At 43.9% G+C, this 24,488-nt stretch overlaps 2 protein-coding genes across 2 annotated transcripts; one reads left to right on the top strand and one right to left on the bottom strand.

Annotated features, from left to right (window-relative positions):
* Positions 1-1,024: 1,024 nt before the first annotated feature.
* On the top strand, positions 1,025-14,567 carry LOC123114697 (two-component response regulator ORR5-like). Its single transcript, XM_044536133.1, has 7 exons — positions 1,025-1,123; positions 2,123-2,217; positions 2,326-2,374; positions 8,051-8,064; positions 12,616-12,679; positions 12,811-12,883; positions 14,458-14,567. The coding sequence occupies exons 1-7, from the start codon at positions 1,025-1,027 to the stop codon at positions 14,565-14,567; spliced, it is 504 nt and encodes a 167-aa protein (XP_044392068.1).
* Positions 14,568-15,903: 1,336 nt separating this feature from the next.
* On the bottom strand, positions 15,904-24,200 carry LOC123110735 (dual specificity protein kinase shkD). Its single transcript, XM_044531331.1, has 14 exons — positions 23,910-24,200; positions 23,029-23,806; positions 21,985-22,420; positions 21,114-21,717; positions 20,361-20,401; positions 20,200-20,268; positions 19,697-19,797; positions 18,382-18,460; positions 17,817-17,915; positions 17,674-17,742; positions 17,494-17,543; positions 17,319-17,400; positions 16,586-16,680; positions 15,904-16,448 (listed from the first exon to the last, which is right to left on the bottom strand). Exons 2-14 carry the CDS (start codon positions 23,430-23,432, stop codon positions 16,316-16,318), a joined length of 2,262 nt encoding a protein of 753 aa, XP_044387266.1. The 5' UTR covers positions 23,433-23,806; positions 23,910-24,200; the 3' UTR covers positions 15,904-16,315.
* Positions 24,201-24,488: the final 288 nt, after the last annotated feature.

The following is a 24,488-nucleotide window of genomic DNA, read 5'->3' as shown; positions in this document are numbered from 1 at the left end:
AATATAGGCATACGTGCTTATGGAAAAGAACTTGCATGCCATCTTTTGTCCTACCCTCCTGTGGCAGCGGGGTCCTAGTGGAAACTAAGGGATATTAAGGCCTCCTTTTAATAGAGTACCAGACCAAAGCATTAACATATAGTGAATACATGAACTCCTCAAACTACGGTCATCACCGAGAAGTATCCCGATTGTTGTCACTTTGGGGTTGTCGGATCATAACACATAATAGGTATCAACATAGCAACATCAATCTCAGAACATAGTGGATACTAGGGATCAAACCCTAATAAAACTAACTTGATTACATGGTAAATCTCATCCAACCCATCACCGTCCAGCAAGCCTACGATGGAATTACTCACGCACTGCAGTGAGCATCATGAAATTGGTGATGGAGGATGGTTGATGATGACGACAGCGATGAATCCCCCTCTCCGGAGCCCCGAACGAACTCCACATCAGCCCTCCCGAGAGAGATTAGGGCTTGGCGGCGGCTCCGTATCGTAAAATGTGATGAAACTTTTTCTCTAATTTTTTTCTCCATGAAACGGAATATATAGAGTTGGAGTTGAGGTCGGTGGAGCAGCAGGGGGCCCACGAGACAGGGGGCGCGCCCAGGGGGAGGGGGCGCGCCCCCACCCTCGTGGACAGGGTGTGGGGCCCCTGGCCTTGATTCTTTCGCCAGTATTTTTATATTTTCCAAAAGTTATCTCCATGGATTTTCAGGTCATTCTGAGAACTTTTGTTTTCTGCACAATAAACAACACCATGGCAGTTCTGCTGAAAACAGCGTCAATCCGGGTTAGTTTCATTCAAATCATGCAAAGAGAGTCCAAAACAAGGGCAAAAATGTTTGGAAAAATAGATACGTTGGAGACGTATCACTCGCCGTCTCCGGTCTCTACCGACCTCGTACAATTCCAGCAGCACCCCCTCGGTGAGCAGTCGCTCCTCCCAGCCCCTCTCTTGTTCAATACTGTCGCAGTAGTCGTCTTCTCGAGCCGCCAACTCCATATCCGCCATGGATGAGTTCCTGGAACTCACCTCGCTGCTCCTGCACACTCCCGCCCATGCTCAAGCCTCTCTGCTCGTGCACACCTACAATCCCAATGCGTTGGACGTGCAACAGCCGCAATGCTTCAACCCGCAGACCTGGTCGTAGTCTTCTCCATGACCGGGACGAGCTGCTCGTGCACGAGTACCTGCATGCACAACACCACCCCGCAAGCAGCAACTGCTCACTCACGCTCCCCCCGCATGGTTCCGCACCCCCGCCATTGGTCGGTGGTCCCTACGGTCGTTGCCTGGCTCACCGGCGCCGTCTCAGAGTTCCACCATGCGCCACGGAGAAGAAGGCCTAGCCTTTGGTTAGGTTCAACTAGAGCCACGACCTTGTTATGCACGGAAAAAATTCTATGCGACCGGGTCGTACAAAGCTGATCGTGTGACCCTCTCCCCAAGGCGACACCTGGCGATATGAATCGTAAAGCAGCTGTCGTCTCATTCCCCACCTCCCCATCTCCAAATCCTGATTTCTATCCAGCTCAATCTCTCCATATGGTTGCCACAAGGCAATTGCATCCCTCTGGACAAGGGGAAATTTCCCTCTAATTACTACAGTCTAATTAATCACAACACATTGTGTCCTGAAGGTCACCCTAAGAGAATTGAACAAGACTGTCAAAGAATTAATACAGATACACCTAGTCCTTCTAAAAAAAATAGAACTTTGCATGCTTCTAGTGAACCTACTGTAGACGCACCTAAGAATTTAAATGATACTTCTATTTATGATGCTGAAACACAATCTGATGATGAACATGAACCTAGTAACAATGATAATGATGATGTTCATGTAGATGCTCAACCTAATAATGATAATGGGTGGAAATAGAATATGTTGCTGATCTTGATAACCCACAACCTAAGAGTAAAAGGTATGATAAGAGAGATTTCATTATCAGAAAAATGGTAAAGAAAGAAAACCATGGGTTCGGAAATTCATGCTTTTTCCTCCTAAAGTTTTAAAAAATAATGTTAATGAAGAATTTAAGGGCTTTGTTGAAATGTTTAGACATGTCTTTTTGCGTCTTTGTTTGACTGATATTCTGAAAACAAGGGGAGCTCCGCGCCGCCGCACCTCCTTGTTGTTGCAGGCGATAGCCGGGTGGACCGCCCCGTCGTCTCTGGCATCCTCCGGAGCTCCAACTTGCGTGGTACGTGCGTACGTAATCAATCCACAAGATCACATCCCGTTTCGATCTCTTGTTGTTATTTTTGTCGTATGTGGTTTTGTGACGAGTGGTGTCCGTGCATGCGTGCGGTGACCGGCGTGGACAGCGGGAAGAGGGCGCTGGAGCTTCTTGCCTCCGTGTGCATGTGATCTTACTCAACCTTTTTTTCGCGAAAAAATCTTACTCAACCTTTTTGGTCTGTCCTTTTCTATTTCAGATGTTTTTGTGCTTTGCATGTGTTATACCAAACTAGATGACCCGTTGCGCCAATGACGCAAAGGCCGAGTGCAAGCCAAATATTGAAAGCGTGTGCATTAAAATATGTAGACACAGAATGAAACATATGAAAATAAGTACGAATTGATGATAGATAGATGGTTCGTGATGATACATGTTTTCTAAGACGCAAAAAACTGATCCAAACCAAGAGTTATCTGCAAACAAAATTTTGAAATAGTTTGACACGTCTAGGTCATACTCCATGCAATATCACGGAGTCGTGTGTTATTTACAAACACTAGTAAAAGATTAATGAATTTCAGAATTTCATATCACTGGCTTACAGTTCAAACCCAAACTCAGGGCATATTTGAATTCAAATCTAAAAAAGGGCTCTCCTGAAAAATCTTGGACATTTTGAGAGAGTTATATTATATAAGTAGTAGCATATGTGAAATTTTCCAACATATTTCTGATGAGTTTTGAGCCCTGAAATTAATTCCGAGTAGATTATGAGCGAGTAGAGGAGGAAGAGATATTCCAGCCATTTTCATTTTTTTTATTTTTATTTATGTTTCTTTCAACCTCTCTCTTTGCTACCGACCAATGGGTCCCTCTAGTGAACCCGCCAGACAGGCTGGCACCGCCAGCTCGCGGGACACGCGCCCGCAACTTCGTGCCCCTTCACGTTTTGCCCCTACTCCACTCCACTACCTCCCTCCTCAATCCATTTCCTCTTCCTCTTGGATCCTCCTTCTGGTCGACCCCGTCGCGGACGCCGCTGCTCACAGCTGCAGCTGCAACTCCAGCCGTAGGAACAGGCGGGATCCATCAGCCCTCTGTTCGGCTCGACGTCCACGCTCGGGGTCCAACATGCAGGCCCGCTAGACGCCGCCGTGAATCGCCTCATTTTTTCAGTGAGTCCTTGATTCTAGGTAGTTTCCCTAACTCTGTTCACCTCCGGTTGTCATTCTGATTCGATTCCTGGACACCGAGCATGTATCAAACTTTTGGACCGAGGCCGCCTTCATGTGTTCCGTCAGCTGTCGTTGCGACGCCACCCGTGTCTCCTTTGGACCAAGGATTTGAAGCCGTGGGTCTCTCGTACTTCTTCCTCGACACTAACCGCCATTGCTGCCATCCTGAATTCGCTGTCATTCGTCCCCGTGCCGTCCGGCGTCGGCACGAACAGCAGGGTGAGAAGCCGCCACTACCTTATCGTGCCTTCTTTTCTTTGTCAGTGTTGTTTTTTCTCATTCAGGCCGTCGCTGGAGATGGTTGTGGCGATGCCTCCTGAGACCACTTTGGTCCGGGCCATGGTTTCAGTTTCAGTTTCAGTTTCAACAAAATTTCAGCACCAACTGAAATCACTGAAATTCAATGAAATTCAGTTATTTCAGTTTGCATCTCAGCCAAAAGGCCGAAATATTCATTTGAATTTAATTAAATATTTGAAATTTTCAAAAAATATTTTGAAAAATATTTGATTTCCTGTGTACTACTGAATTTGCTGAAATATTTTGACCGAAATCTAATATTTCAATGTCTACTGAAATTAATGGAATTCAGTGAATTTCAGTGAAATCTCACTGAAAGTGAAAACCACTCCGGGCCAACATGGTTAGGCCAGGAGCTTGTTGCTGCTCGCTTTTGCTGTTTACTGCTGCTTGCCTCTGCTACTTCTGTTGTTCGCTGTTGTTGTTTGTTGGCTGCTCGCTATTGCTCTGCTTGCTGCTGCGCGTGGGCTTCCTGTACTTGAAAGAAATTGAGCGAGAGAGCCTTTTGCTATACAGAGTAGGAGTACTATACTGTTCATCAATGCAACAGTTTGCTTGTGTGCTTGTCTAGCTAGCTTGCACTCACTTAGCTTTCCTGGGTGATTTGATCTACCAAGTTCAGAAACAAACATATTATGCTAAGTCAAGTTGTCGCTTAGTACGAAAGTTTACTCTAATATTTGATTTACCATGAAAATCACAAAAAAAATGCTCAACCTGCTGAATTTGTAAAATCCATAAAATATATATATTCATTCCAGTTCTGTTTGGAGTAGCACTGCTATGGAGTTGGGATGGTTTAACTTGTACTATGGCTATAGAAATGAGCATACCCAATATTCCTTTAGAAATAAAAGATGATATACTCTAAAAAAGTAAATGTATTTAAATTTTTAAAAGCATATTTAACTTGTACTGGTGAATAAGTGCTTTAAGCTCATCCAACTTAGTTTTGAAAATGAAGAAATCCCTCTCATGACATAATATAATACATCATATTTATGCAGACATAGCCAATTCAATTCTCTCGTACACAATAGTTAAAAAATAGGAACTGCTAGTACATCTACATCTATATCTATATCTATATCTATATCTATATCTATATCTATATCTATATCTATATCTATACCTATAGCTACTATTAAAGTAAGGTGATATTCTTAGTTTGGTCCCGCGATTAGTTTTTTTTCTACTGTAAGTTTTGGTCACGTACGAGGTAGCGAGGTGGTACTAACGTCATGTACGAGGTGGTGAGGAGGTGGTTCGTAACTTCGTATCGCTGTTTTAAGATCGATCGCTCCATCGGTACGTACTGGGCCAGGAGCCAAGCAAGCAAGTGGGCCTTCTAATAATTTTTCTCTTGTGGGCTACGAGTATATGGGTGGTCTTTCAGAATATATATATAGAAAAATACTACTGCTTGCATGGTTGTTCGATCTCACGGCCATCTAACTATGCGATACGTTTCTGAAAAAACTAACTAACTATACCAAGCAAAAGAACAATGTAGCCAAAGCTAGCTGACGATTATGCTTGTCTAAAAATAAGCTGATGACTATGCGAGAAACAGGTTTGTTTCCTAATAAAATAGTCCCACCTCACTTTTTAACACAAAATCTGACTAATTTATATACTTGCGTGAGGTGCTTGTACAAACAACCAGCCACTTGGAGAAGCAACAAACAAACGGTAATCCGCAAGAATTAACTTGGATTGGGGGCTGCATGAGATAAATAGAGGAGGACACAAAAAGCCTAGGGTTTCCGCTGCCTCCTACTGTGTAGCCGCCATGCCGCCTCGTCTCCTATGGATCACGGTCCTTGCCGGCAGGAGGGCTTTGTTTTTAGGTATTTTTTCGTTTTGGTAGGGTTCATGTCCTACTTAGAAAGACGAGACGGTGGCGGCTCCCTGAAGATCCCCGCCATGATGATGCTTCTAGCATCATCGAAGGACGTGTGTAGTTCTTCGATAGATATCGTGGGATTTGGTCGGTGTTTGTCTTCCGTGGATCATCTTGGATCCGCTCTTTCTTTGTCTATGTCGGTGTGCCTATAAGTTGAATTCTTCCAATCTACGCTTTTCTTTATCAGCGGCAGTTGTTGTTTCAGTGCTTGTAGTCGATGCTAGATGGTCTACGGACCTGGATATATATTTAAATGGGATTGTGGGTTGTGTCTGAGAAACAATATTTCATGGGATTGTAACAGAGAGTAATATTTAAAGATGCCCTCGTGCCACTTTGGTGAACTTTTCGATGGAAACATATTAATTTACTTTACCGTTGCAACGCACGGGCATTTGTGCTAGTCATACATATGCGTAGTATATCAAAAAGCATGGCTAGAGTTATTTCGTTATTAACTCCCTCTTGTGAGTTTAATAGCAGCTTAGGATAAAATCCTGGATCGCTAGAGTTCTTTTGTTAATAGTAGTTTTGGTAGAAAATAGAAGCTCCGGCTAGCACCAAGTCTTAAACTGACAGTAGATAACTCCAAGAAGAAGTAGGTTATCAGTCCGTCGTGGAGTCTTCTCATAAACAATGCTACCATGCTCTGAAGCTTCTCTGTACTTTACCGATCTATACTTCTGGTGGACAAATGCAAAGTGCCTCTCTTCATTAACAGCTACAGCCGCTCCTTCAGCTGCAGCCATGGAAATGGCAGCCCAAACAAACAAACCCTAAGTAATACTAAGAAATTGGTTAGGAATGATACAACGTATATATAAAATAACCAAGAGACACGGAAATTCATATACAGATTTTATTTGCTAATAGTTCTTTATCTAAGAAGATAAAGAATTCCATGTAACCACATTTCCTACCACCATATGACAGATTATGGTGCCATTTTTATAATGAACAACCTTCTTAACTAATGGTCTACAAAAAAATCAGCTAGACAGTAAGCATCACAGAATTTTCAATAGCACAGAGAAATACCAAATGAGTGGACTCATCCAAGAAACACACATTTAAGAAGTCACAAAAACAAATTTTTTTACCTGCTATTTTTCTTGGTACTCCAGAGGAAAAAGCCATTAATACAAGTGTCAGACAAGACTACCAGGTAGATAATAAGAGCAGCACACATGAACTTGTTAATCTGGAGGATATTATCCATTGGCATATTTCCACATAAAGCAGTTACCTGAAGCTGAAGATGGCAAAATGGACAACAAATGCAAGAGCGTCCATCACAAGAAAACAACACATCAGATTAGTAATGAGCACACATCACTGGATAAGAAATATATGGTTCATTATGTGCACAGTTCCTTGAATACAAAAAAAATCCCATATAGCATCAACATTAGCTAACTAAAATCACAAGCATCATCTCTGTTGCAAGCAGTTTTTATTTTACGAAAAGATCAAGTGTAGTATCATGTTCCTAAATATACAGAAAAGCACAAGGATTGAGGGCAGTAATGTATCAGTTCTCATCTGCCACATAAATTCAGTTAAAAGAATTGTAGGCATCAACATCGTATCTAAAATCTGGCATGGCAAAATGTAAACGAAATGCACCCGTTTCTATCACAGGAAATGCAAACAAAATGCACCACGGACAATGCTAATATCCATCTCTTTTAGTGGGGCAAAATACTGTAATTGAACTTTTGCCGATACAAACTGTTATCTTCCATTTGCTTAGAATTGTAGGCATCAACATCGTATCTAAAATCTGGCATGGCAAAATGTAAACGAAATGCACCCGTTTCTATCACAGGAAATGCAAACAAAATGCACCACGGACAATGCTAATATCCATCTCTTTTAGTGGGGCAAAATACTGTAATTGAACTTTTGCCGATACAAACTGTTATCTTCCATTTGCTTAGCATTGCATCTCACCACAATTTAGGGATTGTAACTATGGAGTAAGAGTTTATGTTACTATGGTAGCATGACCAAGGAAAAATGTGTTCCCTCTTAAGGATACAGAACCAAATTGCAGAGCTCACCTAATTGTCCAAATAGGTGAGGCGATGGTAAGAATTTTTTACATAAACAAAAAATTGGACAAGAGCGCCACAGGAGGAGGTGTCCCTCGGCAACCCAAATGAGAGCATGCACAACGGACGGATGATCCAGAGGGTTGAGGGCTTGAGGCCACCGAAATATCTGTTGCATGTCAAATCAAAATTTAGGTGCATAGTACATTGAAATCTCCACCCGGAGCACGAATAGAGGAATCTGCTGAAATATGTTCCATCTCGAAAATGTATATAACGTGACGTCATTGACATGCCATTAAAAGCTAAGCATCTTGTGTCATTTATGACACTTGGATCAACATTTAATGGAATAAGAACAGAAATGTCAAGTGGGAATGTTTTACTGAATTTCAACTTGTATGATTAAATTATTATGCAAGCTTTGAAAATAAGTTTATAAGCTTTTGGAATCCTATCCCCAAACACATGAATATAATAGAAGAAATTGACTTAATTTCATGATCACGATAGGCAGATAAAGGAAATAATTCTAGGATAGAAGAACATCATAACAATATACAATTTTATATTTGTGCATTAACAAATAATCATGAAGAGGATGGAAGAAGAAAAAACATCAACCACACGAACGGAGCAGAGGAAGCAACCCCATTGCTGTAGACATAATGAAACAACCGCCCACTGAGAGGAACAAAGAACTGGCGCACCCGCTCTGAACCAGAAACAAAGTAAGCATAGGCTTTTCTTTCTCTTTGCTAATTAACCATGTGATCCAGCCTAGTTATGCCCTGAAACACAGGGACACTTTTCTTGGAGATGCAACTAACGTGTGCGTTCCAGAGATCAACAAAATAGGAAATGAACCCTACAACTAACCTGCATGCAGCAGCCACCGGAGGCTAAAACCACAGGGCAACAAACACACCAAACCGGTTACCAAAAACAAAGGCCATCGCACAGGCATTTCGTGAATCTAAACGAACACACGCAGGCCTCCCAAAGCAATAAGCGGGACCTAAGAACCAGGATCAGTACAAGCATACAAGGCCGTTTCCCCCCCACAAATAACCGACAGAACGAACACATAGTAGGCAGCAAGACATGCATGGGCCAGTAACTGCTAGCGCGTGTAAAAAAAACAGACAACCCAACAACCGATAGAGAGGCAAAGGAAGCAACAGTAAAATGATCGAACAGTGGTAATTGATAGCACACGTAGATGGTAAAGAAAAAAATCGTGTCTCGTCCGTCGAGCCTTTCTCAAGGATTGTTAAACAGATTGGGAATGTAGGAAACACAGCATGAAGGTTTCTCATTTAGACCCAAGAATGATTAAGAAATAATGGTCATTGTATTACTCGATTGAGTTTACAAACAAATAAGAAATTGTTTGATATTCTGACATAAGCATCAGAAATTCTGAGGTGGGCTAGGGCAATAAAAATTGTTGAGTAGCAAGCTAGAAATTTTCAAAACCACGGAATAAAAGCAATTTCATACTCTACTTGAGAAAGTAAGAAGAGAAGAGAGAGCACCTGATTGCCTCTTCAGGACATGCCATGGCACATCTCCCTGCGATTGGTCTTCTTGCCGAGGCATCACTGAGTGGCAGCACTATAGTGGGGAGGAAAATGGCGAATAGCAAGACCGGCAGAGTGTTGTTCTATGAATGGTAAACAAAATTGGAGTAGCAATTCTGAAAATCACAATATAATCACATCACTTTGAACCAATGGAAAACTATTACATCCTTTAGGTACTGTATAGACCCATATCCAGTGCATCTTATTTTTTAATTCATCATTGGCATTTGAGTAGCAAAAGGGGGCAAGTATAATTGGCAAATGGCAAAAGAAAACACTCATACCCGATGGAGACATCATTTGCAAAAAATATGGACTACACTTACTAACAAAGACATCAAGGGCTAGAAGGTGCATCAGGTTTAACATGGCATTAAAAGAAACAAAGGTAACAACTTCACTTCCAAGAAAAAATAACAACTCCAATTTACAAAGGAGATAATGCTAGTAATGATGATGGTGCTACTGCATCAGTAGAAGAGAGAGAAGTTCCCTATTTTCCTTGCATGTTACTCAGAAACAGTCAAATTCTGGCCAATTTAAAAAAATGCTTAAACGCGCTTACGCTTAAGCACCCATTGCTCTGAGTTGTGGCCTTCCGCTCTGCTTAAGCTTTCTGTTTTTTTGAACATTGAGAAGCACCATGGATAACGAAACAATTATTTGGATTTGTAGCAGCAGCAACCTGAAAAGTGAAGACGGTTCTTGGCCTAGAAAAGTGGAGAAATGGAAGTGAAGAAATAAAAAAGATAAAAAGTTCACATGGGCTTGGGAACACAACGACCATGGAGAAGAGACCTAGTGGATGCAGCTCTTCCTCGTCATCTACACTTTGCAGGCACCACTGCCTCACACTGTGATGTAAAGCCTCCATTGTCAACACGCAAGGGGGGAGCAGAGGAACGTGGAGCAAGGGTAACCAAGAAGATAAATTAGATATGGGGACACTGAACATTCCTAACTTGAAGGATGTTGACTAATATCCAACTGAGAAGTTAAAATTACCTCACATGAGAGTGACTCGGTACCCGTGACCGACAATTCGTTGGCATTGTCTCTGAAAAAAACAAGACATGGGAACGGAGATGAGCACATGGATCAGAAGCAAGCTACATAATTTGGTACTGAAAGGACAAAACAAAACAAAAGATGATAATGTAAAAGACATAAGTAGATGGAGAGAGTAGAACTACGAACTGTCAAAATAATAGCCTCGAGCACTTCTTTTTCACAAGTTCAAGGTCCAAATTGCTAGGAGCTGCTTAGTAGATGCTGGATAGAGAACATGAGACGTACCACGAATCCATGGTTAGGGAAGACGAGGCGGAGGAGGGCGAGCAGCTGTTTCTCCATGATGAACCAGAGCCGGCAACTTCTTTTCTTCTGTCACCGGCTTCCTTCCTCTCCCTGCAGCTCCACTCCACTACAGCAGGAGCCCGGTCCCTGCTGCTTCTTGTCCCCGACTCTGAACAGAGAATGGCCTATGCCCACAATGAGCAGGTGAGACTTATTATCTTTCATCGTCGTTATATCCCATGTATTGCATATAACTATAGAAATTATTCTTGTACAAACAATATAAGAGAAGCACTACTCTGTTTTTTCCTGCCTCTGTGACCTATGTTTTCTTATCAGAGAAGAGAATCACAGAATTTTAAGAGGCAAAGATCTCAAGACTAATAGTTTCATTTATCATTTTTGGCATAATCAACTGAGAATCTGGCAGCACCAAATTTCACGCGCAGAGACTTATTAATGTTGTAGTAGATTGACAGTTTAATGACCAACATGTACTTCTACATCTCACATTGCTTTCCAACACCGTATCTCAATCATAAACAGGCTTGTAGAATAAATTAAAAGAATCTGGCTTACTTGGACAATGATGAGCTAAATGTTTGCTTTGCTCCCACGATTCAGGATATGGTACTACTCCACCATGAAGTCGAGGTGGAGTACCCCGACGAGCAACCCACCGAGAAGCACCAAGCGACGAAGCTGGAGTTCTGAAAGATTGAGAACAGCAGGTCGACCAGCGCCATGGCCCTCACTGTCGGGGTACTGGCAGCGATAGGAGCCCTGGTACTACTGCACACCAAGCACAACACATCACACACAGACATCCTTCACCTGCATCAGAAAGAAACATGTGTTAATTCATCCCATCTTCTGTTGCAGCTCTTGCTCCAGAACAAGGTTCAGAGGAAAGGGGTGATCCGGCCTCTGGAACCAGAGATCTACATCCCAGGTGAGTGCCCAAGCAAATTAACAATTCTGGTGCTTCCTTCCTCTCCCTGCAGCTCCACTCCACTGCAGCGGAAGCCCGGTCCCTGCTGCTTCTTGTCCCTGACTCGGCTCTCCGCAGCTCCCGTCTCGCTGCTCCTTCTGACCGAACGAGGAGAGAAGTGATAGATCCACCATTTTGCTTTTATCGAACACCTTGTAGGCATAGAACAAACAAAGATGAGATTTTGGGGATTAAATCAAGAGAATGAGAATGGAGGAAGGGAATGAGAGGCTCCAGGACCTATGGTCGTTTCAGTTGTAGTGTTGTTGATTCATCTTGGCTTGACCTTCTGCCGGAAGACGACGGCGACGGCGACGGCACGGACCACCGCGTCCTTCAGTGGCTGCTGCTCCTCGCGTTCACCAGCACCGCGCTTGAGCATGGGGCCGCCGCATCTGGCCACCACGCGACACGGGCCGCTCCTCGGCTCGAGCTCAAGGTGGTCAGTGCGACGAGGCGGAGAACAAGGTCTGGGAGGTCGACGGTGCACTTGAGGGCGAGGCGAGGCCCTGGCGCGGCGGGGGCAACAGGAGAGGCAGAGATGAGAGGAGGCAGCTGCGGTGGCGCGGCGGGGGCAGCAGGAGAGAAGGCAGAGATGAGAGGAGGTGGCTGTGGTGGCGCGGCGGCGGCAGCAGGAGAGGAGGCGGCGGCGGGGTCGTGGGGGAGTGAAAGGAATCGAGGAGGGCTTGAGATATTTTCATCTCCGTCGGTAATCCGATCGCACCGAAACGAAGCGAAACTCACCTTGTTCTTTCGATGGAACAGGTAACCAGGTCCACCCGCGATCGACTGTTGAAGCAACCACGAACGTAAAAAAAAAACGACGGCTGACCAGACGCCAGCAGCCAAAAAATACACTGTCGCTACACCAGTAACTGGATCGTGCGGTCAAAAACATCAGGCGCGCTCGATGCCTCTGGTTATGCGGGTTGTCTAGCTAGGTTTATATGTTCAAATTATGCGGGTTGTCTAGCTAGATTTATATGTTCAAATGTTCAACTAGCTAGGTTTATATGTTCAATGTTCAATGGCCTGCGTGTTCTTGTGAGCATGATACTCACTGACTACTCGATGCCGGACATGACCGGCTACGAGCTCCTCAAGAAGGTCAAGGTAATACAGACTTTTTTTTCCTTTGTCAAGTTTCATAGTAAGTCATGCATGTACAAAAAATCTTTATTAGAGTAGTTCTTGCATAGCTTTGGGATGACAATGGAGAAAATGTGATGGATGGATGCATGCAGGGGTCATCCAAGCTGAGGGAGATCCCCGTGGTGATCATGTCCTCGAAGAACGTGCCGGCAAGGATCAACAGGTGTACTATTCCATTTCCACGCATGACTAAGAGCAACTCTAGCAGACCCCACAAAAGCCTCCGACCCGCAAAATAATCGTCAAAATGCGCGCTGACGAGGAAAAACCCGTCCGAATGGACGCCGTAAACGCGGCTGGCCCGTAAAAAAATTTGAGGGGCACGACAAAAGTTCGGTCCCAACCCGCGTATTCGCCACCCCCCCCCCCCCCGCGGCCCGTCGGTGCCCTGCATATAGCGGGAGCGGTTGGTGGGGGGACATTTCAGCCCGCGCTTTTCCCCCACCAACCACCTCCCCTCTCCCCCTCGCCCCGCCGCCGCCCAAGATTCCAGCGAAAGTGGCCGGCGGGAGCACGTGGGAAGGCCTCCAGACGCACAAGGTAGCCCTCCGCACCCCCTTCTGCGTCGGCGGGTCGGGACCTTGCGGATCTGCGGCGTTTTCATCGCGGGCGGCCAGATTTGGCTTTCCCGGCTGCCAGCGGCTGCGCCAAGCTATGGAATTGTCGGGAAGCACCTCGCGCAGCCCCGGCAAAGGCTCATCGGCGCATGCGGGTGCGGGTTCGTCTGCTTGCCGCCGCCGACGGTTTGCCGGCATGGATTCGGCCGGCCATCTGCCGGGCTCGGCCCTCGCGCAGCGGCTCTGTGGCTCGCCGATGCCGCTCATACAGTGCGACGACTGCCCGCGGACAATGCTGCGGCTGACTTCAGACACGCCGAAGCACCCCGGATGGGTGTTCTTCAAATGCGAAAACGACGGGGTACGTGTTGTTTTGCATTCGGCTCATTTGGATAGCTCATTATGTTTACTCATTTGGAACATCATCATGTATGTAGAAAAATGGATGCTCATTTTGGTTTTGGGAAGGCGAATACATTGATCTATTGATAGAAAGAAAATTGATAGATGTTCATGCACTCCTTAATGCAATCGAAGGCAATGAACCGCATGCATGCGCAACTAAAGGGGAAGCAACGGCTACATCTTTACCAAAGAAGAACAATGAAGAAGTAAAGATCAAGAATCCGCAGATCAACAATGAGTGCATGGAGAAGATATTGCTTCAACTCGTGGGAGCAGTTATGGAAGTTGGAAAAATCTTCTAAAATGCATACTTGTGGTTCTTGTTTTCTTTGGGCTTGCTTTTCTAGCAAAAATTTGGTGACGTCCTATGTATCCAATGTGGTTGAAAATGCAAAGAAATGCAAATTGAGTGCAAATTTACATTTGGCGGGTTAGGGGGAGGTCGGCCGCACAGGCAGACCCCGCAAAGCGATCCATAAAACATGATGCGGGTCGGCTTTGCGGGGTCTGCCTCTGCGGCTTTTCGCTGCGGACTGCAAAACAGTTTTTTCACGAACTGCAAACGTGAAATGCGGGTCGGCGGGATGCGGGGTCTGCTAGAGATGCTCTAAGCACCTTGGCCTGCAAAGATTCTTTTTCAGTATTCATCAGTGGTGACAGCTCTAGCATGCATGAAGACATGAAGTTCATGTTCTTGTTGTTGACACGTACCTTCCGTTTCAAAATAGATGACTCAAGTGTGTATTAACTTTAGTATAAGGTTAAGTTAGTATAAAGTGACGCATTTCTGCTCCGTCGGGTGCCTCGAGGAAGGAGCGGGGGATTTCCTGCTCAAGCCCGTCCAGCCGTCCGATGTGTCGCGCCTCTGCAGCCGTGTCCTCCGCTGAGCGCTGCGTCCTCAAGTTGCACCGTTGACGGCATCACAAGCTACTGCATGGCGAATGGATTCTGTTATGAATGAATTACTTAATCCTGTCATCCCCGCTTTGTAACTAACGGACGGTTAGCATATATTGCTAACCGGCGCATCCCCTACTCACGCCTCTTGTAAACGTCCGTGACGGACACATCCCTATCAGTAATGAAGAGTCACTGTTCGTTCATTTTGCAATGGACTCTGCCAAGAACAACAAGGCCGGAAGAAACCGCAAAAGGCCATAAAAAGTTGCCATTCATCACATCTACCGAGGAGACGACGGCAAGAATAACGGATTCATCTCTTCTATTGAGCAAACGTTCGTCAACAAGAACAAGAACTTCTTCTAGACAATACAAGGATTAAGATGATGGCTTTGAATTAACGAAGCCATCAATTGACCAGGATTACAGTCAACATCAACACCTTGCTAAAACGGAAAGAAAAGCCAACGGCCAAAAGATACAAAGGTGCCTAGCACACAAGCTGAAAGAAAACAAAGAAGCTCCGCTTGTCGAAGAAGACGGCTTTGCTTGCTCGAATGACATGAGCAGCAGCAGGGAAACACCAGCTGCCCTTCAAAACGATCTCGCCATCGGCTGCAACGGGGGCCGAGTACAACGCACACACACCTATTCCTCGCCGAAGAGGGACCCTACACCATCGTCTTGGCTCGAAAGGCGTCACACCGTTGAACTTGTTCACCCTAGAATGAAGACAGGACAATCGCACACACTCCTATTCCTCGCCGAAGAGGGACCCTACACCATCGTCTTGGCTCGAAAGGCGTCACACCGTTGAACTTGTTCACCCTAGAATAAAGACAGGACAATCGCACACACACCTATTCCTCGCCGAAGAGGGACCCTACACCATCGTCTTGGCTCGAAAGGCGTCACACCGTTGAACTTGTTCACCCTAGAATGAAGACAGGACAATCGCACGCCGGTGGCCAAACAAGCGAAGGGCAAGCTGAGGAAGGACGCGCAGCAGCCAGAGAAAGAGAGAGCTCAAGGGAAGTCGGTCCATACTGCTGCTTAGACTCGTAAATTGCCTTTTCTTGTGTGCGAGTAAACTGGAAGGAAGAGAGGCACTACTCAACTACTCCCTCTCATCTAAATGATCTTATATTTCTTTACAGAGGGAGTAGATCGGAGAGCAGACAAAATAGCTAAGTTTTGTTTTTTCTTACTAATAAAAGAAATAAAAGTAGAAGTACAGTAGCAGCTTCGGTTGATTTGTGCTGGGATTCGGAATTCCCGCCCAAAAAAAATGAAGAGCAGAAAAAGGCAAGGAAAAAAAAAACAAGCATGAATCTTACAAGGTTCTTGATGATTGGCAGCTCGTGTACAATTTGTCATCAGAACAATGAACAATCTACAAAGCAACACCGTCCTCTCCGTGTTACAAATGCAAGCCCGATCAATCCGATCGCGTGTTAGTCGCGCATCACCACGGAATGTAGAACCCCAAAAGCGCCAGCCTCGGCTCCCTACTCTAATCTTTGATGCCAGAAATTGCAGTCGGAGGAAGTTCAGGCATATCCTCACACGAATTCAGAGGACGCCTCATCTGCACAATCTTCAGCCTCGGCTGTTCCATGAAACAATCACACAGGAGGCACGAATCTTTTCTTGGGTTAAAACGTCGCTCCATCGCCGACCGACAATATTCCCTCCTCACTCACACACCCACCGCCTTAGCAAGAGGTTGGAATCTTCATTCCTCGATGATGCTATTCTTCGCAGCGGCAGATGCATTTCGCTGCACCTGATTCTGGACAGCGTACTTCCTTTGTAGTTCCCTGAGCTTCTCCAGAAGTTCTTGGAACGACGGACGGCTTTGTGGGTCACTGCTTGCGCCAAGGACAATGGTAGTAAGAAAACACGACATGTAAGAAAACCAGCACAGTTCAAAATTTATAAGTCTGAAAAGGCAAGTCTTTAAGAAGAGCGAGAAAAAAAAAGGGATGGCAGAGATAGTACATACGTTTCCCAACAACTGAGTATAAGTGATGTCCAGTAAGGATCTGTTTCACTGGGAATCTCCAACCTTTGGTTCATGAAACCTACTGCACCAATGACCTACATAGGAAAGAGTTTCAGGAATTAATGTACAAATAGGCAAGGGTTTTCAACAATTAATGTACATTCTACCAAGCTTGTCAAATTCTGAGAAAACTACAGGTGATCTAGAAAAGAATTAATGAAATAGAGTTGTATTCTGCAATACTGAGCACCTATGCTGCTACCATAAGAAAATGTCACACTAATCCCGAGACAACTCAAGAACATGAAAACCAGTAAAATATGCTGCTTCTGGTAACTCCAGTTGTTGAATTCCTAGGTGACTAATAATACTAGAAATTGCAATCGCAATTAATGACTAACTTAGAAGCCCATCAACTGTACATTCATATGTCAACCAGCACATAAGTGTCACCTTTCTCATGTTGCTGTGCCAAATTGAAAGAAGCGACATAACCAATCCAAAAGGTATATATTATTCTGAAATTTAAGTCATTGCTTATTGTGAAGCTGCTGAAACAAATACTCCCTCCGTCCCAAAATAAGTGTCTCAACTTTGTACTAACTTTGCTTAGACACTTGTTTTGGGACGGAGGAGTATTACTCTTAAGTTCAAATCATGGCAATCTGTAACCAATATATGACCAAAACGTGAGGATATTGTCACAGATAAACTACATACAAGCAAAACATACCTGCATTGAATTGAGATTTTCCCAGGGTATCTTCTGAGTGACAAGCTCCCATAGGATCACCCCATAGCTATATACATCAGACCTATATATGTAGCATCACTGAAGTCATTAGCAATTATATACTTTGGCAGATGTGACTACGGGAACTTTGTTGATTAAAATATCTTGTGCTTACTTTTCATCTGAAGGTTCATTGCGCAATACCTCCGGAGCCATCCATTGTGGCTGCATTGGAAAGCGACATCAATAGAGTTAGGAAAACAAGATAATATTTATGCCAACCCCATGAATTTAAAGGATCCATGCTGTGTATATCAAATTATCAATCAACCAAATAGATTTTGTTTGTACTTACCGTTCCTTTTCCTGTTTTTGTTGTCAGATAAGTTTCACGCTTGAGACGTGAAAGACCAAAATCTGCAACCTGATTGAGCAAGATGAAATGAGATGCAAGTAGGAACGTATTAAAAGGTTTGAAGAGCAAATGATTGTACTGACCTTAACAGTCCAGTTCTTATCAACCAGTAGATTTGACGATTTTAAATCTCGATGAATGATAGGTGGGCTATAGTGATGAAGATAATTCATGCCCCTTGCCTGCAGAAATGTTAATAAGAAAACGTTATGGAACTTCTTATTGTCCAGGAGATTGGGAGGTTCCTTACTTGAAATGAAATGCAAACTAGCCAAAACTATTCACAGAATCGGTATGTGCTCACTAGCATAATAATAATTCGAAACTTCAGTAGAATCCAGTCACCCAATGGGGGGAATGAATTAATATATTGAAGATACAAGATTCCATGGCCTTTTGCTTTTCAAATATGTTTCTTTCTTGCACTGAAACTACCCGATGTGGCCTTTTTACCTGGAATTCAACTTCTACACATGCCCATTTGCAACAAATACAAAATCAGGCGTCTAACATTTTACATTTTGTACGCAATCTAAGAATAATTCTCTGTTTTTTCCTTCATTAACTGCATTTCCTTTTGGACTAGTAGAAAGTAATCTGATATCTGTGGGAAAATCCACATTCTGCTATTAAAAGAAATGCACTTACAACATCTAAAGCCATGTGAACACGTCGTCTCCAATCCAACTTGGTAGTGCTTCTTTGAAGTAAGCGAAATAAACTTCCACTGCATTTGAGAAATAATGAACGATAATGAGACACAGCCTGTTTTTTCTGTAGGTAAAAAACCATGAAATCTGGGTAGTACGTAGTCATATTCTGTTATAAAAATTGAACAAAACCAATCTTGACGTGCCAGTGAGTACTGAAGCATAAATTCAAAAACTATCTTGATGTACTAGCATGGATAAAAATATACAACTGAACAGCCTACTAAACGGTATGGCCCCACAATTTTTTATCCACCTCTGTCAACAAGTATGGATACGCCATAAGAGAAAAGGAGAAATGTCTAAGTTAAACGAAGGCCAATAACTTCTGTTTAGCATCAAATACACACATTGTTGTACAGTTGCAGACATTCAACTTTAGCTTTTATTAGAATTTACATTGATCATTAATGGTCCTAGAAAATATTATGCAAACTATATGGAACATGTTGGTCTTTATATGCATGTGAGAGAAATCTAGAGAAAGGAGGTGTGATCTTAAGTACTCCCTTTGTAAACTAATATAAGAGCGTTTAGATAACTAAACTAGTGATCTAAAAACTCTTATATTAGTTTACGGAGGGAGTATTTACTTACCAGTGTATAGTATCCGCTATATTTTATAAATACAGAGTGCTTTCTTAGGTTGTGATAGGCTTGGCGAGCCAACGTAAAAACTAGCCAGTCCCATAGGTTTGAAACCCATTTGAGCGAGAGTAGTACTAGGATGGGTGACCTCCTGGGAAGTCCTCGTGAAAGGGTTTCATATCTAAGGGTTGTGATAGGCTTGGCGAGCCAATGTAAAAACTAGCCAGTCTTTTGGATATGAAACCCATTTGGGCAAGAGTAGTACTAGGATGGGTGACCTCCTGGGAAGTCCTCGTGAAAGGGTTTCATATCTAGCCTACCCCAACTTGTTTGGGATAAAAGGCTTCGTAAGTAAGTAAGTACTGAGTGCTTTCTTAGGTATAATTTTCAATTTTATTCATAGAATTTGAATTAAACAGTAGAAAGAAAATGGAGTGACATGGCACTTGCTTGTGCCATCCTCTGTAATTAATTTGATAAAGATGAGATTTACCATGCCTTAATGTAATTGTGTTTGTAAAAATCAAACCATTCAACAGGTTTTGTACAAATAGCTCTGGTCATTGTCTCATACGAGTACATTTGAAAAAGAGAGCAACAACCAAAGAATAGATACTTTCAAATATATAGGGTAGTAGCACGCAAGTAGAAGGTAGGGAACATACCGTGGGAGGAACTCGGTAACAATACAGAGGCGGTGTGGAGATGTAACCGCACCCATGAAGAGCAGTATATTAGGATGACGTAATTTCTTCATAAGGGATACCTTCACATACGAATAGTGACAATTTATTATAAAAGAAATAAATCTAAAACGATGTCACGAGACCTCAAGTTAGTGAATACTTTATTTCTATTTCCTGGAATTAACCTTTTTAAAAATATGTGAAGATCTGTGACCATGTTATTTTCATATTTATTCACATCAAAATGTTTGGCAACCATGGCAATGATAGGTTTTTATGGGCGTCCTGTGAACACAAATTTTCAGAGCAAGTTATTTTGAAAGGCCCAAACTATCAATAGAACATCACAGGTTTGATGCTAGCTGATCATAATCAGGCTAAGAAACTACTGAAAGCCACTCCGCTGATTAGAGAGGCATCGTCTTCTCTTATATATTTCATGAATCAACTAACAAAAGTTGTGCTGAATATGGAAATTTTACCTCTTGTCGAAAGGCCTGTATCACTTCCTCGGAATATTCCTGCCTGGAGAAAACTTTCACACCCACATCCTGCAGCAAAATGCCACACAAAAAGATGAAACTAACAACCAAAAGTGAACAGAGATAAGTCACTCATGCAACAAAGAAACAACTGAACATACCGAGCCATACCACAAGGCATGATATACTGTCCCACAGGAGCCTGTGCAGATCAAAATTGAAAGGGACGCGATTAGAAGACACTTAATATAATAGAAAGCAGTACACTTCATTGTCCCTTTAACATTTTTCTCATGCTTGTACTCTTCTAAAAATATCAAACCCAATATAGCAACTAAATTCACACAGAGTATTTGAAATTTGAGAAGTGTTTGAGCATAAATGCAAGGGAAAGTGTCAGGACCACCCTTCTTGATGTTCTAAGCTCTCTAAATGTTCAGGTCCTAGGGATACACACACTTGAAGTAGGGCAAATTCATATCAAACCAAGATAGCATATTAAGAACTTGAAAGTAGAAATTTCAATCACAAATTTGAAAGCAAACTTAAGCTACCCATGTGAAAGCCCAGAGGTTCTAGGTCTCATTAGGAGTTAGAGCTAGTGAGCTACGTAACCCCACTTGTAATAAAGTTAGAACCAAAGCTTGGCTAAACTGGTGGCAAAATGGATTATTATTTATTCCAACTACATATCCAGTTGTAATATTATCTAGGTTATGCAACAAGCATAGATTCTATAAAACAAATAGGACAGGAAAGGAGCTATTCCAAAGTAATGTCATGCAGACAAAGCCAATTACAATAACCAAATAGTCAATTCTAAAACCGCTGATAGAAACTATGAAACAGCACAGAAACTTCAATGTGATAAAAAATATATACACATAAAAATTCACAAAAGGAGAAGCAGCTACCTTGGCCTACTTGTTCTCCAATTACAAGATCTTCCCACAGGATTTCATAATCCAGACAGTCTGCTTCATGGTCTATTTTGTATAGAGCACTACTATTGGTGCTTCCAGTGCTGCTTGCACTACTTGAGCTGTTATTGTTGAAAGAAGACCAGGAACCTGATGCCTCATTTTTATTAGGTTGGTTGAATTCGGCCACTTGAGTGTCAGAGATTTTCGGATGATTCTGGCCATTCTCTTGCTCACCATGCAATGATGGCCAGGTCACTTGATTTCTGCAATCAGGCCCGTCATTCTCCCGCCCTTTCCAAGGCCATGTTATCCCTTTCTTGTTCAACAATGCCTCTGCTTTTGAGCTCAAGATCTTGTGGAGACCTATTTTCGCTTCTGATTCATCACCATTTGTTTTGGTTGATTTTCCAGGGGAATTCTCTTCGGTGCCGAAGGCGCCATGTGGTGCATCTCCTCTTGGTGTACTTGGTCCACTAGATGGACCTTCCTTGTTATCACGATCAGAGCACTGACTCTCACCACTGCCACCTTCCCGTAGCATGCCATTCTCATCCATCTTGACCCTCGAACGAACTTTATTTGTAACCTTGTTAGCCTGTGTTATTCTAAATATCAGAAAGGAATACAGTAGCAAATAATAAAGAAAACATGCTATAGAGAAACAATGTTTCATTGCTACTCAATGGCATGCATATTTCTACTTTTTATATTACTCCCTCCGTCCGAAAATCCGTCCGAAAAAACTTGTCCCTCAAATGGATGTGTCTACCACCAAGTTAGTGCTAGATACAGCCATTCGAGGGACAGGCTTGGGACAAGCTTTTTCGGATGGAGGGAGTAATAAAGTAGTAACAGAACTCACCAAATTTGTTATCTTGGAGGCTATAGTAGACTGCTGGGGATCAAACGGATTTCTGTTCAACAAACTGGTTTTTCGATTACTGTTGCTGCAACTGCCATCACAACAGGAGGGGCTAGATGATTCTGAATGGGACCTGGCAGAGGTTGAAGGTCCACTGAGTATCTCCTCCAATGCGCGTGAATCACTTGAAACACAAATAATGCCCACCAAACTGCCATCCTCATCATAAAATGGAGTGTTGGTGCCAACAGCTAAAAACCTATCCCCTGCCTTGTTCTTAACTGGAAACTTCCCAGTCCAACTCTCACCCAAAGAAATGCGTCGAAACATATCATTTACCACACTGAGGTCACGGGAATCAACCAGCAGCATGAGTGCATCCTGACCAAGTACTTCTGATGCAGGATAACCATAGAGATTCTCTGCAGACCGATTCCTACATCATGGCAAATGAAAGGCTTTGGTGATAAGAAAGCATTAACAAGAACAAAAGAGAAGCAAAAGTCCATGCAGAACTGCAGACTAAAAAAAAATGTGATGTTTGTTTAGCACAGGTGGGAAGTAGGTACACGACTATCAAACTGTGTTGCTGAATCGATAAGCAATGCGACTCACACAAAAATGAAGACCCAAAACTTTGACCCATGTGCATCACTCAACTCTTGAAACAACAACGGCACAAGTGCCATGAAACCTTATTGTGTTATTTTACTATTACCAATCTGTTTCAATCATGCAAAAAAGCTTCACCTCAAATCAATATAAACTGTGACATAGCATGGACGATACGTAACTTGTACAGCCTGGGGTTGTACAAAGCTCTGACAAAATACCAGATTTCACCAAGTAGTAAGTTCCATCATCGCACGCATACATGGTTAAAATGCCACTAAAAGCACAACTCCCATTGGATGCATGGTCACTTCATTGCAGTATAACAAGAACAGTTGAACCGATGCCATCATTATCACCGCAGCAGCTCCTCGAGCATTTACAAGCTCACACAAAACAGGTCAGCAAACATTCAAGAAGTAGAAAGCTCACCAGTATATGATCCTTCCATCGAGGTCAAGAATGTGGACGGACTGCCCCAGCGACTGGAGCACCCTGCGGTACTGCCGCTCCGCCAGCCCAGCGCCCGTGGCGCCGCCTTCGGCCGCGGCACGGCCTTCCCGCTGCAGCGGCGACGAGTGCGAGAAGGACGCGGAGCCACGGCCCCACCCCCGCGGGCCTCCATCAAGTCCCCCGGAGAGCCGCCTCGAGGGCGCCGGCGCCGGCGCAGGATGAGGCGGCGCGCCGCGGCTGGGCGAGACGGACTGCGAGCGCCGGCGCTCCCCTCCGCCGCCGGTCGGTGGCAGCGCGAACTTGGACATCTCCTGCTTGAGCTGCGCCTGGCCCACCTCCAGCTGCCGGATCTTCTTCAGGAGCTCCTCCCCGCTGGATTCCATCCCCAGCAGCAGCGTGAACCAGAATCAAACCAGCGGCATCGCCGCCTTCCCGAGCGCTCGGAGGCCGCCTCGCTCACCCTCCGCGGCTCCTGGGAGCTCGAAAGGCCGCTCGCCTGTCGCCTGTCCCGAGGCAGGATGATTCGGGCTCAAAATGGAGCAAGAACCGGCATCAAATCCTCCTCCCGGAGATCCAGCCGCCGGCAGCCCAAGATTTCCCGAACAGAACCGGGCCAAATCCAGGAAAAGAAAAAGATCCTTCCTTGGGAGGGAGCTGTTCTTGGCTTCTGCTTGGAGCAAACAAGTAGCAGCTAGCTGGGGTTGGAAACTTGGAATCTATCTATCCATCCATCACACACACCCAAATGGGCGAACACCTAAACAATTAAATAATCAAGAAACCAGCGAGAGGGAGAGGAAGAAGATAAAAAAAGAAGCAAGCGTACAAGAGGGAGGGAGGGAGGAAATGATATAGGTGACCTGGTGGTGAGTTCCTCCTCCGGCGATTGGTCAGCCGGGCTATAAAAAACACGGCGGCTGCTCGCTGGCCTTGCGCAAGGTGATGATGGAAAGCTCCGGTCTTAGTTTTTATTTGGGCTTTGGAATTTTCCTGAAAAATTCATTTACTTGTCAATCTGCTTTGTTTTATTTATCTATCTTTTGATCCACACAGTAGGAGAGTAGAGGGGAGGGGGGCTGGCTGTCCTTGTCTCTATCCATCTACCTTGCTGCCAATGCCAACCTGTGGCGTCATCTGTCTAGAGAGAGCAGGGAGAAATGGGCGAATTGGTTGGTCCATTTTATCATTGGCCTTTCCCACTGGCGTTGCCACAATTGGGTTAGGGTTTGGCTTCTAACTGCCTCTTTGGTGTTTTGTGCTGCGTGATGTGCTCTCCCTTTTTTGTGCTACATGTTTGTGGGTGCATGTGGATCTCTTTCATGTTGATTGACTACATTGTTGCTATACAATTTTCCCTTCTTCCCTCACCCATAAGAATTTTATTGTTTCTTATTTTCTGCCAAGCAATTTGGATGAGAAAACACGACAAGATATGATAA

This window comes from Triticum aestivum, chromosome 5B (genome assembly GCF_018294505.1).
Source record: "Triticum aestivum cultivar Chinese Spring chromosome 5B, IWGSC CS RefSeq v2.1, whole genome shotgun sequence".
In the NCBI taxonomy this organism is placed as follows: Eukaryota; Viridiplantae; Streptophyta; class Magnoliopsida; order Poales; family Poaceae; genus Triticum; species Triticum aestivum.
Note: the sequence above shows the minus strand (reverse complement) of the source record. Positions and strands in the feature narration are given on the sequence as shown.